The sequence below is a fragment of the Vanessa cardui genome, chromosome 15, assembly GCF_905220365.1.
Source record: "Vanessa cardui chromosome 15, ilVanCard2.1, whole genome shotgun sequence".
In the NCBI taxonomy this organism is placed as follows: Eukaryota; Metazoa; Arthropoda; class Insecta; order Lepidoptera; family Nymphalidae; genus Vanessa; species Vanessa cardui.
The window spans coordinates 8,708,743-8,726,981 of record NC_061137.1 but is presented as its reverse complement, the minus strand read 5'-3'; the positions used below and the strand labels follow the sequence as shown (position 1 = coordinate 8,726,981).

General features: G+C 30.4%; 3 protein-coding genes across 3 annotated transcripts; 1 reads left to right on the top strand and 2 right to left on the bottom strand.

Moving 5' to 3' along the window:
- Window positions 1-2,465: 2,465 nt before the first annotated feature.
- Window positions 2,466-12,384, bottom strand: LOC124535899. The gene is made up of 13 exons (XM_047112301.1): window positions 12,277-12,384; window positions 10,137-10,212; window positions 9,678-9,766; window positions 9,074-9,185; window positions 8,914-8,990; window positions 8,004-8,079; window positions 7,521-7,609; window positions 7,115-7,192; window positions 5,764-5,847; window positions 4,889-4,964; window positions 4,279-4,367; window positions 3,338-3,449; window positions 2,466-2,625 (listed from the first exon to the last, which is right to left on the bottom strand). The coding sequence occupies exons 1-13, from the start codon at window positions 12,340-12,342 to the stop codon at window positions 2,537-2,539; spliced, it is 1,113 nt and encodes a 370-aa protein (XP_046968257.1). The 5' UTR covers window positions 12,343-12,384; the 3' UTR covers window positions 2,466-2,536.
- LOC124535640 (general odorant-binding protein 19a-like) lies at window positions 6,459-8,079 on the bottom strand. The gene is made up of 4 exons (XM_047111915.1): window positions 8,004-8,079; window positions 7,521-7,609; window positions 7,081-7,192; window positions 6,459-6,571 (listed from the first exon to the last, which is right to left on the bottom strand). Exons 1-4 carry the CDS (start codon window positions 8,077-8,079, stop codon window positions 6,483-6,485), a joined length of 366 nt encoding a protein of 121 aa, XP_046967871.1. The 3' UTR covers window positions 6,459-6,482.
- Window positions 12,385-15,422: 3,038 nt separating the features above from the next.
- LOC124535639 (general odorant-binding protein 72-like) lies at window positions 15,423-17,589 on the top strand. Its single transcript, XM_047111914.1, has 5 exons — window positions 15,423-15,555; window positions 15,722-15,797; window positions 16,189-16,277; window positions 16,726-16,837; window positions 17,477-17,589. Exons 1-5 carry the CDS (start codon window positions 15,499-15,501, stop codon window positions 17,563-17,565), a joined length of 423 nt encoding a protein of 140 aa, XP_046967870.1. The 5' UTR covers window positions 15,423-15,498; the 3' UTR covers window positions 17,566-17,589.
- The last annotated feature ends 650 nt before the right edge of the window (window positions 17,590-18,239 follow it).

The following is an 18,239-nucleotide window of genomic DNA, read 5'->3' as shown; positions in this document are numbered from 1 at the left end:
TCTTGGATTCATACCTTGTGCCTGTTCACTGGTCCACTGGCTCACTCACCCTTCAATCGACCGGAAATCATCAATACTATTTATTGCTGTTTGGCGGTATATTATCTGATGAGTGGTATACTTGGATAGAACCATAAGTCCAAATGCACGAAGTAAAATGTATTTTCCTACGAACTGATAATTCTACTAACAAACTTTATAATACTAGTTATTGTCCGGTTTTAAGGGTTGCTCGTTAGGTGTAAGGTATAATGCAGTTGTCCTTCCTAAGACTTCAAGTTTCAAGTTGAGTTTATTTCCAATTTCATGAGATTCGGTTCAGTAACTTCTCCGTGATAGAATACCAAATGGTGAGATCTAGTTACTTTCGTATTTATAGAAACTGATAGAAGGTAAACCCTTGCTTACAGTTTTGGCAAGGCTTTTTAATGCTACCATCCACCGGGGTATCGTGCCTTAGGCGTGGTCCAGGAGTGCGATGATCTTGTTCTTCAAGAAGGGTGATAGGACTCTATTGAAGAACTACGTCGGTCTAGGCATGAACTTGGACAAAATGAAGATCATGTTCAATGAGCACGTCGTGCCGGGACCGATCTTTGTCGACGGCATCCCCCTCAAAGTTATGCAGGACTACATCTACCTTGCCCAGACTATCCGGATAGGCCGGCACAACTACGAGAGGAAGGCTGATAGGAGGATTCGGTTGGGCTGGGCAGCGTTCGGCAGGCTTCGTTGGGTCTTTACGTCGACGATTCCACAATGCTTAAAAACGAAAGTCTTTGAGAATTGCGTCCTACCGGTGATGACGTATGGCACCGAGACGTGGACACTGACGGTGAGTCTAGTTCACAAATAAAAGGTCACGCAGCGGGCGATGGAGCGAGCTATGTTAGGTGTCTCTCTCGAGGATAAAATCGGAAATGAGGTTATCCGTGAGAGAACCAAACTAACGGACATAGCTCGGAGATTCAGCAAGCTGAAGTGGTAGTGGGCTTGCCATATCTGTTGTAGGACCGATGGCCGTTGGAGCAGACGAGTCCTAGAGTGGAGACCGCGCCTCGGAAAACATAATGTAGTACGACCTCCGACCCGCTGGTCCGACGTTCGCAGAATCGCCGGTAGAAGCTGGATGAGGGGTGCAGAGGACCGAGCAACGTGGCGCGCTCTGGGGGAGGCCTATGTTCAGCAGTGGACAGGAGTGGGCTGATGATGATGACGATGATGATAATATTCTGACTTAAAAATAAATATTATTTTATTTTATTATTAGATTATATTCTCGGTCATAGTAACTTAGTGCATAAAATAATAAGAAAAATGATAAATTATTCTATAATGTATTTTAGGTCACAATATCCATTAGGAACAAAACGACCCAGACTTTAGGCCTCCGTGTATTTAATCACTATAAATGCTCATTCTCTTTTATCTAAACAAACTATAGTTTAATAATATGCAAAATCCAAGGACTCCTGCGTAAATATTCCGTCAAAATCTAGACCAAAACGTCAGACTGTAAATTTTTTCTGTATTAATAATTGCAGATAGAAATAGTTATTTAATATACGGAAATTTTCTGAACAAATTATCTTTTGGGCAATAATCCTACACACCCACTAAATACGAAACAAAAATAAATCCTTAAAAATGCAAATAAATTCTACAAATGCATTTACCTATTATTAATATATTATAGTAATTCTTACTAAACAATAATGCTAATTTTAATAATGTATACTGTACACAAGCATGCATGTTAAAATAATACCTACATATTTTAGATAACTTGTACCTTGATATAATTACAAGTCACGAGAACTACAATTACACACTAGACAGCAGAGGAAACATGACGTGGCGCTTTGCAAAGAATCGCGTTAAATCCCACTTTTTGTGAATACCACGTAACCTTCACTGTTAACGACAATAATGACTTCGACTCCCCAGAACTACGAAGACAAATCGAATTGACCAAAAAACCGCCAAAATGATGTGCCTGTTTTTGCTAGATTAACAAGCCTCATCCTAATGTTTTTAATGTATACCAGGAAATAACTATGAAATGTTTGTTTTGTTCAAGTCTTGGTAGCAAAATCGGGTATCATCCCCTCATCATACATTCTACCAAATAATAATATTTGGTATTGTCACATTTCGATTAGAAGGGTCAGTGAGCTAATATAACTAACAGTATCAATAGGTAAGGTCAGTGACAATTGCCATGAAATCGCCCAATTGTATATCCATGAACACGTTTCTCTTCTTTTTCTCTAGAAATAAGTGCATCAAACATAAATTTCTACAGATAATTAATTTTCTTATTTTATTGTTGAAATTCCTATCTTTATTGTTTAAAAAAATCATTTATATAAAAAAAATAGATAAAAATTTTTTTAAACGAACTGTACTGGCAACACAAAAAATAAAACAATTTAAAAAATAATAATCTTATATTTATTCATAGATCTTTTTAGGTATTATTAAATTAACATTGCAGTAATTTATAAACAATTAGTAACATAGTATAATAAATGCTTTAAGGAAATACAAAGTTCTTCGGATTATCGTCGTATATACATTTTGCTGTCCAGTAAGACGCTTCACATATGTCTTTGTATTTCTTAGCTGTAAATAAAGAAAACTATTAAAATATATCTGGTCAAATAAATAAATACTAAATTTATATAAACTCTCACAATCACTTTTAAATCTTCAGTTTGGAAGATCACGTTAAATGTAATGCTTTGAACCTAATATAATAAATAAATATATCATGAATAAATAATTTAATAAATTCAGGATGTAAATTTACCATGAATAATCTGCAAGATAAATTAGTATTTAGCTATAAATTCGTTTTACATATTGATTAAATACAATTTATTTTTTAAATATGCTGTCTAACAAATATGATTGCAGCAATATTAGTAAATTTTTCATACCCTTTTTATAATGCCGTAAGTTATAATTGTGAGTAGCGCATAATTAGATAAATATTACCTAATAAAAAACTTACTAAAAACCGAAGAACGTAACTGTTTATTTCAAAGATTTTTACGATAATTAATATTGGATAAGGAAACAAAATTAACGACTATAACAATAGCTTGCTAACATGTTTAGACTTTTAAGAAGCATTAACGTAGTAATTGTTGATGCCTAAAATCATACAACTACAGCTACCTCAATTTTAAATATAAGTTAAAATATATCTTATAATTTTAATTACGTGAAAATTAATCTAGAACTATTTGAAAAATTAAATATAAAGACTTATTGATATGTACTCATACATTAGCTATTCTTAAAATATAAGTTGAAATATTTAAGCACTTACAGATATCTTTACATTTTTCAATGGATGATTTCATAGCTTCCTTCATGTCCGGGGGAAACATAATATCCACTTGTTTTAGTGAGGCTTCGTAGTTTAACTTATTATTTTTTACCTTAAACAAAACATATGTGTACTATAGATTACAAAAAGTTTGCCACATTGATTTATAATTATGTAGTTTTTTATGTGTGGCAACAAAATTCCAATAAACTAGAAACAAATATAAATTTCATATTCCTCTTAGTTTCATCCCTTTCCATCCATCTTGGTCAAATGTATTGCGAACCTTTATTTACCCATATATAGGACATACTTTATGTTTATAATGACTTTAGTTTCACCGTAGAATAGTGTAATGACTTAAATAAGATGTCTCGATAAAAAAAGTTAAGTATAAGATTTTCTGTTACGATTGCAATCAAGCGTATATAGATATATCTATTACTATTTTTATGATAGGATACAATACAAGGCGAGTCTGATACATGCCATTGCCTTAATAGTTATTAAATATTATTTATTTTATTTGTGATTGCATATTACTTGCACTGTGTCTGAATGTGCTCTAACTCATAGCCACAGCGATTATATTTGTGTTTGAACTTTATAATTGTTGCCAAGAATATAAAAGGAATTCATATGCGAACATTTAATTTTATAGTGTGAAGAAAAGCAACAAACAGATTTATAATAGTTATAAAAAATATGTATACATCAGTTTCATCAAATCGTGATCGTGATTTGCTTTATTACATGAATAAAGCAGATCGTGCACTGCTTGGATGTAATACAATTTATTATTAGATAATTCTTATAACTGATTACTATAGCACATACGTAGTTAAATAGGAACTTATACAAATGTGTCAGTGCTTGATTTTTTAAGTAACAATAGAGAAAAATCAAGACAGAATAAGATATGATTTAAATGTTGTACGTACAATTTGCGACATTTGATAAATACACGCAATATAGCACATTACACTTTTTTCCTGGATAAATTTTCCTTTTTCAATATCTCCCACCATATCTGTAAAATACGTTATTTTATTATAAACCAATACACTCTATAAAGTAAAGTATAGACAATTATAGTTAATATAAATAAAATATATTTTAGTTAAGTATTATATTTATATATAACGTAATTAATATAAAACCTGTTCTAATCCAAGGAGTTAAAAAAATGTACATTTCATTGAGTAGATATCATAAGTAGAAATCTTGACCAATCTTTGTATGGATTCATGAAAAAATTGTATTATAAATGGTGACAGGTCTACTGAGAAGTCGCATGCAGTATGTAATTCTAAAGAGGTTCAACTATAGTCTCTACAATAGGACTAGGCTATTGAGAACTTTTAAGTTTTGTTAAGACTGCATACACTAACACACTACACTAACTCATTACGATCGAAACTGCGACAAATCTTTAACTTTTTTATGCATTTTATTTTTACATTTTATTAACATTTTTAAAGTGGAGCTAAGCAACAAAAAACTGAATTGTGACAAACATTATCAATTAAGTAAAGTACATAATATTTTTACCTTCTGTGACATCATTCTTGGCCATACAATTATTTTTCAACATTTTAGTTGATTTTTTTAATTGCTGTCTTGTCATCTAAAAAAATATTAACATTTTAAAAATAATGAGGCGTATAAAATTATAGAAAATTACGACAAAATGTTTTAGAGATTGCGGATCAAATGAAACTTAGATACGACTGCATAAGCATTAATAATAGTTATTTACTGGCGCATGAAGTACGTAGCAAATTGGGTGTAATCACGGTAATGATACATTTTAATGAGTTACATGGAATTTTAAGAATTAGTATCAACACTATATAAACACAAACCGGGCCAATTTTGTAACAATACCAGCTATTCTAGTAGACGCGTCCATTGCGCGAGCTAACATTATATAACTTTGTAAAAACGCAAGAATTTAATTTAAAAATTAATATATTATGAGCTATATATATAGTTATATTATCTATACATATAATAAAATTGGAGTGTCTATTTGTAATATAAAAATAGCCTTTTTACTCAATGAATATGTATTTTATACATATAACATTTTTTTTTTATTTTTGTCGATCTGCCTGTCTGTCAGTTTGTTCCGGCTAATCTCTTAAACGGCTGGACTAATTTGACGGAACTTTCACTGGCAACTGACATAATAGGGAGTAACTACAATAATTTTCTTTTTTGCTATATTCAAAGGCGTAAAAGGTCGCGGGCACAGCTAGTTTATAATATATAATATATATGTATTATCTAAAAAGTGTTCATTAAAATTACAATTTAGATTAAGTATATATATTTTTCAATTCGTTGAATATTTACAAAGTCAATTTATGTAACGATAAATTTGCATTAAATATTTTAAAATATAAAGTGAATATCAAACTTACACTGTCCGTACCGCCGGCTAAGACTGCAAGAATAATGAAAATAGAAAAATCTTTTGGATCCATTTCAATCAGTCTGCTTAGAATCTAGCCAATGAATGCATAAATGCGATCCCAGAGTTATAAAGACAAGTTGATTATAGCTTGTGGTCATTTACGAGATAAATCTATGTATTTGTTTTCCTAGGTTAGTACTTTGTCTGTTTACCTTGTGAATTATACATTCGGTCCAGATTCCATAAGCCCATTGATTATGAATGTGTGATTTTTTTAGACTTCTGGCCACTCGTGGCCTTGTGGCTTGACGGTAAATGGGAATTCCCCGATATTCAGATAAGTGCCAGTTCTAAATTCAAACTGATCACAACTCTCCTTAAAACTTTATTGGAAACCGGGAGTCATTAAAATGCATAATTATATTACATTATTTAGAATTCTGAATATTCAACTAAATAAGAACAAATTAATATCAAATTCAAATTTAAATATCGAACGCTCCCCAATATATAATGTTAATTTATTGATTCTAAAGAATAGATCATAAATTTTTAAAATTAAAAGATAACATGCTTAAGAAAAATAATTTGTTTTATTATTTGTTATATTAGAAAAAAAAAGGAAAACAATAACACATTGTAATATTAAATTATGAAGACATTTTTTCTGTACCACACAACATATTTTTAGTAATCTTCAACAATATTTTATATGGTTAAATATTTTTAAGGAAAAATAAAATTGTCGGGATTGTCATCGTAGAGGCATTTCGCTGCATGGAATATTCCTTCACATCCGTCTTCATACTTAGTTTCTGAAAGTGTTTCGATCATTTAACTTTATTATATTCAGAATTACATTTTGATATTATACGAATTATAATTTACGGAATATGAAGACATATTGTAAGCAAGAGCGTCACTCACTCATACAAATGCATACGGATAATATTGGACAACATCACATACATTCCTTTGATTCCAATGTAAGTAGCTAATGCACTTGTGCTATGGAAAATCAGAAGAATACCACCAACACCCAGACCCAAGAGGATATAGAAAACTAATAAACCTTCTACATCGACTCGGCCGGGAATCGAATCCGGGACCTCAGAGTGGCGTACGCATGAAAACCGGTATACACATCACTTGACCACGGAGGTCGTTATTCAATAATTTATAGGATAATCAGTATTAGGGTATGCTAAGAAAGTAAATAAATGTACTTAAATAAAAAATATGAACACATATACAGTATTAACGGTCTAAGACTTTTTCAGAATCGAATGATTTCAGAATTTATTTTTAATTTAAACATACTTACGGACTAAAATACATTTTGCCACAGATTTCTTAACCGGTTCTCTTATTTCCACGGGATAAAGGACGTCAATTTGTTTCGAAATCATGTCCTTATCCAGTCTGTTATTTTTTACCTGAAAATATTTGTAATTATGTCACAATTAAATTACAATATATATTTTAAAAAATAAACATTTAGCTTTATATGGTTTCCAGCAGAGACGCTCCTTATAATCTCAAGGGAGGTAAGATCGTATTGTAATCGTATTCATATATCGAACACGTTATCGCCTTATAGTGTCACCCGTCAACAAAATAATATAGATAACGTTAGAGGGACGGAAAAGTCAAATAATCTCACATACACTCGAAGTTAATACCAAGACAATAGTTAACAGCAAGCGAAGCGAACTACAGTGACCAAAGACCACTACTTTTATTTAAAATATATATTATACTCACAACTTGAGCAGTTTTATATACACATGCAATGTAACACATAACGTCGTGGTCTTCTAGAAAAACTCCTTGCTCGATTTTTCCGACTTGCTCTATAAAGAAATAACTAAAATTACCTTCGTTGATTATTAATACAAAGCAAAAGTAATAAGTGCTATTTTTTAATTCATCTATAAATAAAATAAAACCGAACGTTCAATTATTCACAAAGATGTATTATTTTTTCGATGTTATATACGAAAATTAACCACAATTAATAATTATACTCCTTTAAATCATTATCAAGCTATATCGTTTGCTTTCAGAATAATATGCTAACAATATAAAAAACAAAAACAATAGTCCTACCTACCTACACCAATATCAACAAACTGTAAATTTAACATTATTTATTTAACAGATCACAAAGTATTTACATGTATAAATACCTAAACATATATTTATATCATATTTACATGAGTTGAAATATATTTAAAGTTCTCATACCATTAGTAACGCCATTTTTAGGCATACATTGATTTTTCATAATCGTCATTGTCTTCTTTAATTGAGCTCTCGTCATCTATTTAAAAATAATTATCGTTATTATTAACAAAATTCAATATTATTTACCAGTTACAATAATCGAAAACACTTACCCCATCAACAAAGTTTGAAACTGTAAACAAAAAATATAATAAAATAAAGATTTTGAATTTCATTTTGTTTTTTTGTAATTCAGAATCTGCTTTTTAAATATCAAATGAATTCGTCAGGAGCTGTTAAAGAACTGATATCTTAATACATTACAAATAATGCGTATGAGGTAATTTTGGAAAATCATTTACCAAATTCCGAAGAACCTATGTTTAATAAAGATAATTGTACATTACCTAAACGTTTTCGTTCTTTGAACATATAATTTGTATTTGTAAATACAACCTAATGTTATACCGTTTACCTCTCGAACAAAATTAAGTAAGATTACTTAAAATTATCTTCCAAAAGCTTATAATATTTAATATGAACAAAATCATTTAATTTTTTAAGTGTTATTATAAGGCTATTTAATTATTGTTGAAAATAAACATGTTTACATGATCCCAATGATTTTCGTCAATTGTCTTTAAATATTTTGAATAAATAGCTCTATTATTTAATCTTAAGAATTTTGGATTTTCATATCCCCTTTCCGGGGAGTAAGAATAAATTTTGCCACTGACAGATGTTTTCCTCGAAAGTTTAATTATTTATATTTTTACTAAGTACGCACATCATACAATATCGGTAAATTATGGCATATAAACAAACCAAACTTTAAACCATTATAGTATACTTCTAAAATGATCACTTGAATGCAATAAATAAAAGAATTATTAAGCAATACAATTTATTGTTCTAAAATTCAAGGAAAAACAAAATTTTGTGGATCGTGATCATACATGCACTTGGCTGTCCAATACGAAGCTTCACATATATCTTTATATTTCTTACCTGAAAAAAAAGAAACACTGTTTTAATCACTTGTAGTTTCAAAAATTACTGTGTGATAATTTTTGTAATAATAGTTAACATACCAACATCCTTGCACTTTTCTGCGACAGCCTTCACTGCATCTTTCATATCAGGCGGAAACATCAGATCCACTTGTTTTATTACCGCCTCATAGCTTAGCTTATTGTTTTTTATCTACAACACACAATTTTCCTCAAAGATATGTAAGATTTAATTTTAAACTAATTTCTGTGATTTGATTAAATTTACAAATTGTATAAAACATTCGAAGTCTAAAATATATATAATTTAAAAGTCCAGTAAAAAGTGTTATTAGCTATTTATATGATGTATTTATTGTTTTGTGAATAAATACTCTTAATTTAGATTTCGATGCTGCGGTAATTCAAATTAATTCTGATTTATGGAATAAACTTCTACAGAGCAACTTGGACTTAATTTAAATGAATGTAGGTTCAATTTCGACTGACCCGAACGTTTTGATATTGTTTATATATAACTGGATAGTGAACAAAAATAAAAAAGTCTCTTAATTTGGACGGCTATTTTTACCTTCGTTTTTTAAATATCCGTCATAAAATTTAACTTCGTGGACACGAGTAAATTTTAATACTAACAGTAAATACGATGCGTTCTAAATAATTAATGATAAATAAAAAGACTTACAACTTGAGTCATTGAATATATACAGGCGATGTAACACATAACATTTCTCTCTTCTAAAAACTTTCCTTGCTCTATTTTTCCGACTTGCTCTATAAAGAAATAACTAAAATTACCTTCGTTGATTATTAATACAAAGCAAAAGTAATAAGTGCTATTTTTTTGTAATTCATATAAGTATGGATATGTAAATATAATATAACTTATATTATAAAGTTACATAACTACACTATAGCTTTGATCCCTTCCATTTATAGTAGCTTAACCACTACCCTCTATTTGTCTACTATATTATCTTAAAAAGATTCTTACTGTTAAATAATAAATCTAGTGGTTTATGTCTATAGTGGAAAATAATGAGAAAATAAATTTAATTAAAGGAGATAAGCAGCGGACGATTCTGGCACAATTAGTGAAGTAAACGAAAACACAGTCTTTAAGTAAATCTTATACATACTATACCTTCAGTAACATCGTTCTTCGGGATACACGATTTTTTCATAAGTTTCCCAGAATTCTTGAGTTGTTGCCTTGTCATCTTTTTATTTTAAAGTGAAAATGCCGAATGCCCAATGCCAAGAGGGAAAAATCATGCAAAGGTAAAAACGGTTTTGTACATAAAAAGTAAGTAAGTAAAGTAAGTAACAGCCTGTACATTTCCCACTGCTGAGATAAGAGAGGGTTTGGAACATATTCCACAACGCTGTTCCAATGCGGGTTGGTGGAATACACATGTGGCAGAATTTCTATGAAATTCGTCACATGCAGGTTTCCTCACGATGTTTTCCTTCACCGCTGAGTACGAGATGAATTATAAAGACAAATTAAGCACATGAAACAGCGGTGCTTGCCTGGGTTTGAACCCGCAATCACCGGTTAAGATGCACGCGTTCTAACCACTGGGCCATCTTGTACATTGTCAAGTTACAATTCTCATTAGCGAAATAATCTTTTCTCTTGGTATTTAAGTTTTGAGCTTTTCTGAGAGAGATAGAGACACTCCAATCTGATAAAATTTTAATCGACATATGCAGTTTCACTTCTACACTGACCACGAGATATAATTTTAAAGATAAATTAAGCACAATAAAATCGCACTTACACTTTATAAAAACGAATCACCTTATATAATATACCGTATATAATCACCCTACTCGTGAGACAATACTATATTCCACAGCAGTAGAAGTCCTTTAAAAGATTTATATTTTTATGACTATCTTAAAAACTAATATCCTTGTGCAAACCCATTTCAGTAGGTACGACCATAATAAAAGTACAATTATATCAACTTTTCTTATCTAGTCTAATTATTAAAAATGTAAGTAATGTAGAGAAACGTAGAGTTTAGCTTAAAGGTTGCGTTGCAATTGGAAGTTTTAACACTATCATCCCGACTCTTGTTTTAAAAATATCTTAATGTTTCATATCCAGTTATAAGAGGAGACGAATCTATAATGCTATATATATAATATATTAATCAATAAAGTACAACCTATAATGAGTCGGTCTAAACAGTCTTGTAAGTAAGCAAGTTTTGTAAGATAATCATGAAATTATAAATCAACTCCTAGAATAGTAGATACTCCTACTGCTCTTTTATAGAGAAATAATTGTATTCCACAGCAGCATACTCTAATAAAAGATCTAAATTTATTATAATATCAGTTGGCGGAAGGGCAGTAGGTCTGATAATCAGTGGTCGCCATTGCCAGTGATGGTATGACGATGATAGGATGGTAAGTTGTTAACAATCAACTTGGGAAACTAAATTTTCATAACCCTAGTGTCTGTAATTTCAATGGCTTACTCAACATTCGAACCGGAATACTCCGATATAAGTATTATACGACATACATATATCCGATATACTTTTTGTCAGTAGAATATAAGATGAGTAGTTGGTAACTACCCAGACGGTCTAGCACAAAGCCCTACCACCCAGTATGAAACAGCTACCATGATTCACGCACTCTATTAATACCTAAGGTTAAAGTGTTAATTTGTACACCTTGTTTAACCTTCATTTATTTCAAAGAAATCATTTATAATAATTTATTTTAATAGCAAAAGTATACCGCAATTAGAGTTAGAGGTTAAGGATCACTGGTCTATGTATATCCTTTATGAATATAAAATGAATTCGCCGATTAGAATAATAAATACTACAATAATAGTCACTACAATGATACAACGATTCCGGAAAGTCTGACTACTTTCCCAAAATCAAAATATTCTTTAGTCAATTTTATATATTTTAGTATTTTTTTTGGAAGAGCCGGTAAGAAATTTAGTTACTAAGCCCATCATATAAGCCTAAAACAAACACTGCCTGACTTACAAATTGGAGATGAAAATTAGGGATATTAGTATTTTTTTTAAGGTTTTACTATGTACTAAAAATAAGTTTTAAAAGTAAAATATTTTCTATAAGTCTCGCTGTAGTACGAGTATATTGGCTACCTGTATCCAGTTTTGTTCACAGACATTATCTATATAAAATATATATATTTAGAACGTAAATTTACAATATGTATTTAAAGAAATTTATTACATTATTTGTGTAAATAATGAGACTGCGTTTTACTAAAAAAGTACTTACCGCGTAAATGACATTGCATTGATATAAACTTATAACAAAGATCAAATAAACAAAACTGGACTTCATATTACATGCGTAACGTAGTAAAAAGAATACTTGTGGGAGCACCTTACATTCTCTTTTATAAGAAACAAAGCGACATTTGATTGATTGATTACTGATACGCCCTTTTATTACTGTCATCTCACTACACCACAATCAAAATATCTATCTCATAATTAACAGTTTTGTTACACAATGTCTTCTTCTGGAGGTAATTTATGCAATTTACAAAAATAATACATTACTAATCGTGAATCCTTACTAATAGTATGAATGTAACTCTGTCTTCACTCTTAAACGCAAAACCGATGCTTGAACCATGGTGTAGAAAGAGATGCGAGTCCAGTGAGATAATAAACGAGATTTATCACGGAAATTTTACCTTGACAATTACCTTGATAATTCGGAGTTTTTTTTTTATAGTTTTAAAGATTCAAGCATAAACAAGGACTCGAATTTTATTATTAACATAAGAATTAATAACATTAAATGCTGAAATATATACAAATATGAACTAAATCTAGTTACTGTAAAAATCTTGACCCCGTGGAATAGTGGCAAGAATGCTAGCAGAATTTCCCCGTTGAACAGCAATTCCGATCCTCTGGGCAAAAAACGAACCAGCCCTCCTGTTACTAGTGGACGCAATGAGGCGAAGTGTTATACTTTGGATGAAGCTTTTTGAACTACTCCAAGGGCCAAGCCTTTCGACAGCAAATGGAACGAAAAAGTGATTTGATGTAAGACATGAATATTTAAAAAAATATATATAGTTAGATCTCTTTTTGCTTCAGTTTGTTCCGCAGCGGCACCGGCTCTTAACATTGTTTCTCGGATATGAGATGGGGCCAACGTGTCATTGCATGTAGCGTCCCACACGAGGGCCCGTCCTCGTTCCCAGGGAACCAACCAATTTTAATCCATCAGGTCTCTTACCATCATCACGACTAATTCCACGAGGCTCAGTGAGAGCAGGAAAGTTGATGGTGGCAAGAGCATAAACATATTTTAATTAATTAAGTACGGAGTAAGCTTGAGTCCCAAGAAAGGACATGGACACTAAAAACAATGATGATAGAATTACCGTATTTCTATTGTTTGTATAATTAATTAACATGGTTCTTTTTTCAAATACGTCTTAACTTTTGTAATATAAATTAATATAGAGTAGTATAGTCACAAAAATAGGTTTATACCCAAGGAATATAATAACATAAAAATACAGACTTAGAAATAAAGATCATTTACATATACCAAACAACGAAAAGGTCCATAAATTAATCCCTGTAGAACACCCATTTTAGAATTAATCAAAGAAGACTTCATTTAATTAATTGATTTATGTTAATATTTTGCCTTAGATGTCACATAATTATTACTAATAAAATGAACCCGTTATACCATAAGTCAAAATCAAAATAAAAATAAACTTTATTCAAGCGGGCTCTTACAAGCACTTTTGAATCGTCATTTAACAATTAAGTGAAGCTACCACCGGTTCGGAAAGTAGATTCTAACTAAGAACCGGCAAGAAACTCATTAGTTACTCTTTTTCAACATTTAAAAAATACAAAGTCATGTTAATTAATACAATTATTTAAATTAATATATCCTACCTGGAAGTCAACAGGTAATAATTATAATAATAATTCCACGCATTTTTATCATCTACAAAATCTTGTATCGAATAATGTGCCTTTTTACCAATGTATTTTTTATAAACGATTGGAATTTACGAAACAGCAAAGTTAAAAATTTTGTTATAGAAACCTTGCCCCAAGAAATATTTATTGACTTTGCGGAGTCAAAAACTTGGCGTTATAAGCTTATCCTTACTCAGTGCATATACAATGATTATCCAGAAGACTTTATTCCATTAATGAAAACTTGCTGGATTCTTTGACTTAAGTATGAAGCAATGAGATCAAGAGCCTTACCTTTAACACAGTCATATTTGCGCTAATAAAGAAGCGTCTCGTGTTCTACACAATCAAATGCTTTAGATAAATCAAAGAATACTCCAATAGCATTCTGTGATTTCTTCCAAGCATCGTAAATATGTTTAAGAAGAACAGTTCCCGCATAAGTTGTTGATCGACCTCTTGTAAAACCAAATTGCTCACTATGAAAAATAGTATTTGTACCGAAATTGATAAGAAGTAGATTTAAAATCATTTTTTCGAAAATTTTACTTAAAGATGGGGAGTATTGAAATAGGCCTGTAATTACAGGGATCGCTTCTATTTCTATTCTTAAAAAGTGGTAAGACTTTACTACATTTTAACAAGTTAGGGAATGAAACCGTGTCCAAACACTTTTTAAAAATTACTGCTATTTACGGAGCAATATCGTACATGATGTTATTAATTAATTTTACCGAAATGCCCTATATGTCGTTAGTTTTTTTTTAATATTGAGTTTTTTAAATACTTTTATAACATCTATTGCATAAACTGTTTCAAAAGAAAAATCAATAACGCATTTAGAAACAATTTTATTTAATAATCTTAGCCACTTATAATAGTATAGTTATATTCTAAATCGTGTGAGAAAAAAAATCAACTGTTCTAGATTAAAATGCCCCAGCGGTTTCTCTTTTAATAAGATGTTATTGCCAATGCACACTAATTGTTGAGTTTAATTAAAATGATTGACACAACATTCTATAAAACATTAATAAGCTGCAGATATTCCAAGCATTGCCTTTAATTCGAATACAAAATATCTATGAATGGTTGAAGCTGCATCGGAAATAAGCGATTACTGTGCAATAAGTCTCGAAACGAAACCTACATATTAAGTAAATTATGTCGTCAGTAGGGTGACCAATGTCTTTTAAATTACATATTTAACATTTTTACTTTGAGTGGATCACAAATGAGGTTTCATTTAAAAACCATAGATAATTACAAGTTCTACCAAATGTAAAGAAAAGCGATACATTAATGCATCGCCAGTAATGTTCAACATTCTATATTTAAAAATGTCTCAGATAAACAACATCAGACAATTCACTACATTTAATTAAATTATGATAAAAAAGTATCCAATCTTGTGTTGTATACATGGTGTCAGCACTAACACCATTACAACGTGTTAAATATGACACTATCATTAATCAATTATCTTACGTCTTATAAGCGAATAGACAAGATCAAGGTCTACAGAAAAGCATAGGCCATGTCAATTATCATTGCGATCGTTAAAATTCTAGCTGTTCTTAATATATGTAACGCGGTAAGTGCAATCCATATTTGAATTTTTTATACTAGTCACAAAATTGTTACTTGTTTGTTACATATTAAAATCATGCTGCATTTGTGTTTAAATCAAAAAAATAAACTACATTACATTTTATACAGCGTAATCAAATGTATCTATGAATTGCTGTTTTTATTTTTAGATGACAATGAAACAGATAAAATCAACAGGAAAGATGATGAGAAAAACATGTCAACCAAAAAACAATGTTGCTGATGGTATGTAATGTTACGTAGCGAAATATCATACAGCACTTAAGGCAATAAAAAGTTGTAACCTGCCTAGATCTAAAATCTTGCATGCAAATAAACTATGTAACATAAAAACTATTTATATATATTTGGGCTTAATAAATATTAAGCCCAAATATATAGGTACATAAACACAAACACCTTCTGTACAAATCATGATTATGCTTATGGCAGTGACACTAGCAGATTTCCGATCCTTTGAGCCCAACCACTCACTCACTTGTGATGAAATTAAGTTATAATATTATTATTTTTGTTAATATATATTTTTTCCTCAGTCAAGTTAAAAGACGGATGCAGTAAAGGCACGGACGTTCATCTCGAAAACGCTATGTATTTTTATTTCTTTAATTTCCAGATAAAATTGATTCAATGATCAAAGGCGTGTTTATAGAAGAAAAAGAAGTTATGTGCTACGTAGCATGTATCATGAAAATGGCTAATGCAGTAATATATTTACTATATTTAAATTATTATTATAATTATAAAGTTACATTATTAACGTAAACTGTTATAGTCGTGACTTAAGTAAATGATTTCTTATAAAAAAAGATAAAAGTCGGACAATATATTGTCGCGAAGCACTTTCAATTTATATCAAAAGATTATTGCACAATGAATTCATAGATGATGGAACACCTTGAGAACTTAACGATCGCCTCTATGGTCTATCTATACCATATACGAAAAATATAACCGCAGAGATTCTTGCGCTAATTTTTACTCTGACTATCAAAATTTAAAGGTTAGTATTCCTTTAAATTTTGATAGTCAGAGTAGAGTTTTATATGAAATGAATGAACATGAAAAACTAAAATTGAGTTTAAGCCACAAAGTAGGTTTCATATATCTGTTATGTTAGAAAGAGTGTTTTTATTATATCATTGTCTTTCAGATAAAAAATGGTAAATTAAATTATGAAGCCGCGATGAAGCAAGCAGACTTGCTTCTGCCAGACGAAATAAGGGAACCAGCTAAAGAAGCAATAACAGCTTGCAGGAAAATAGGTATGTGGTCTATAATATCCATATCTATCTGGCTTATAATATCCTAACAATAAGCCTGGACAAAAGTAGTACAAAACAAATATAACACGGCCAATTCCTTTACGTTCTTAGTCTAATTGAGCGTCCATCCAAAACCAACCCACTACAGACTTACTACGTCATTTTCAAGACACTTCTAATCACTTACAGTGTTATACTACTACGATATTTTGGACTTCATACACAGACTATATTTTACGAACTGAAGCTACTAGCGAGAATTTTTCCAATTTTTCCATCGAATACCTGGGATTAAACTTAGCTCATGTTTCAATATTGATTAATTTTCAGATACAATTATATTTGTCCCAGTTACATGAAAGTCTTACGTCGCTGTGTTTTTGAATTACCTACAACGATTTCAAATTGTAAAAATTAAACAGATGTGTGGATATGGTTAAAATTATCCTGGAAATAACATACACGAGGTAGACAAGCGCAACATTTTCATTGAACGTAGTTTTGAAAATGTAGAAAATAAGCTGTCTAACTCATTTGCTCGTTTCCAGTCCGTTCATTCGATTCGTTAACAAAAAAATTGTTTCCACTATTTTTGTTAGATTTTGTGGCATATATCTAATTTAAATTGTTTTTTTACAGCGGACTCTTACAAAGACATTTGCGAGGCCTCGTTCTACGTGACAAGATGCATTTACAACCACAATCCATCAGTATTTTACTTCCCTTAATAAATAAATCGACTTCCTAGTTAATTTTATATCTATTTCTATCTATCTATCCTTATCTCTGTATCTAACAAATATTAAAAAAAAACTTTATATTTAACGACACGGTTGGAAACCCTACTCCTGTAAATTAAAATACCAAAATTATTTTTATTACAATTCCCATAATAATTACAAAATATACTAAGTATAATATACTTCAGTTTAATTAAAACAGTTAGTGTTTTATTAAGTATTAAATTGTATTTTATTACGAACTTATGTATTTAAATAAATAAAAATAAATTATTTACTGTTATCCTTTATGGCCTTTGAAGTCAGACGTTATCCCGATCGTGTTATAAAGACTTAAGTTATAATTAAAAAATACAATAGTTTTTTTTAAAAATTCACGGAAATACCTGGTTCTAGAAATATGTGATAACAATCAATTAGTAGAGATTTTTTTCCGCCAGTGTATCTAATGCATAACTATTTGGACGTCTTCCTCGTAACGTGACGGTAATTATATGCAATTGTATTGTTTTGAAAAAAAGTATGCATTCTAACATCTATTAAACTGTCAGTCGCATTCTTGTCGAGAAAAATAATGTATGAAGAGATAATTAAATGAAAACTGACTAAATAAACGAGTCACTAAGCACGATGTCAAAATGTATTATTATAATTCTAAAAAA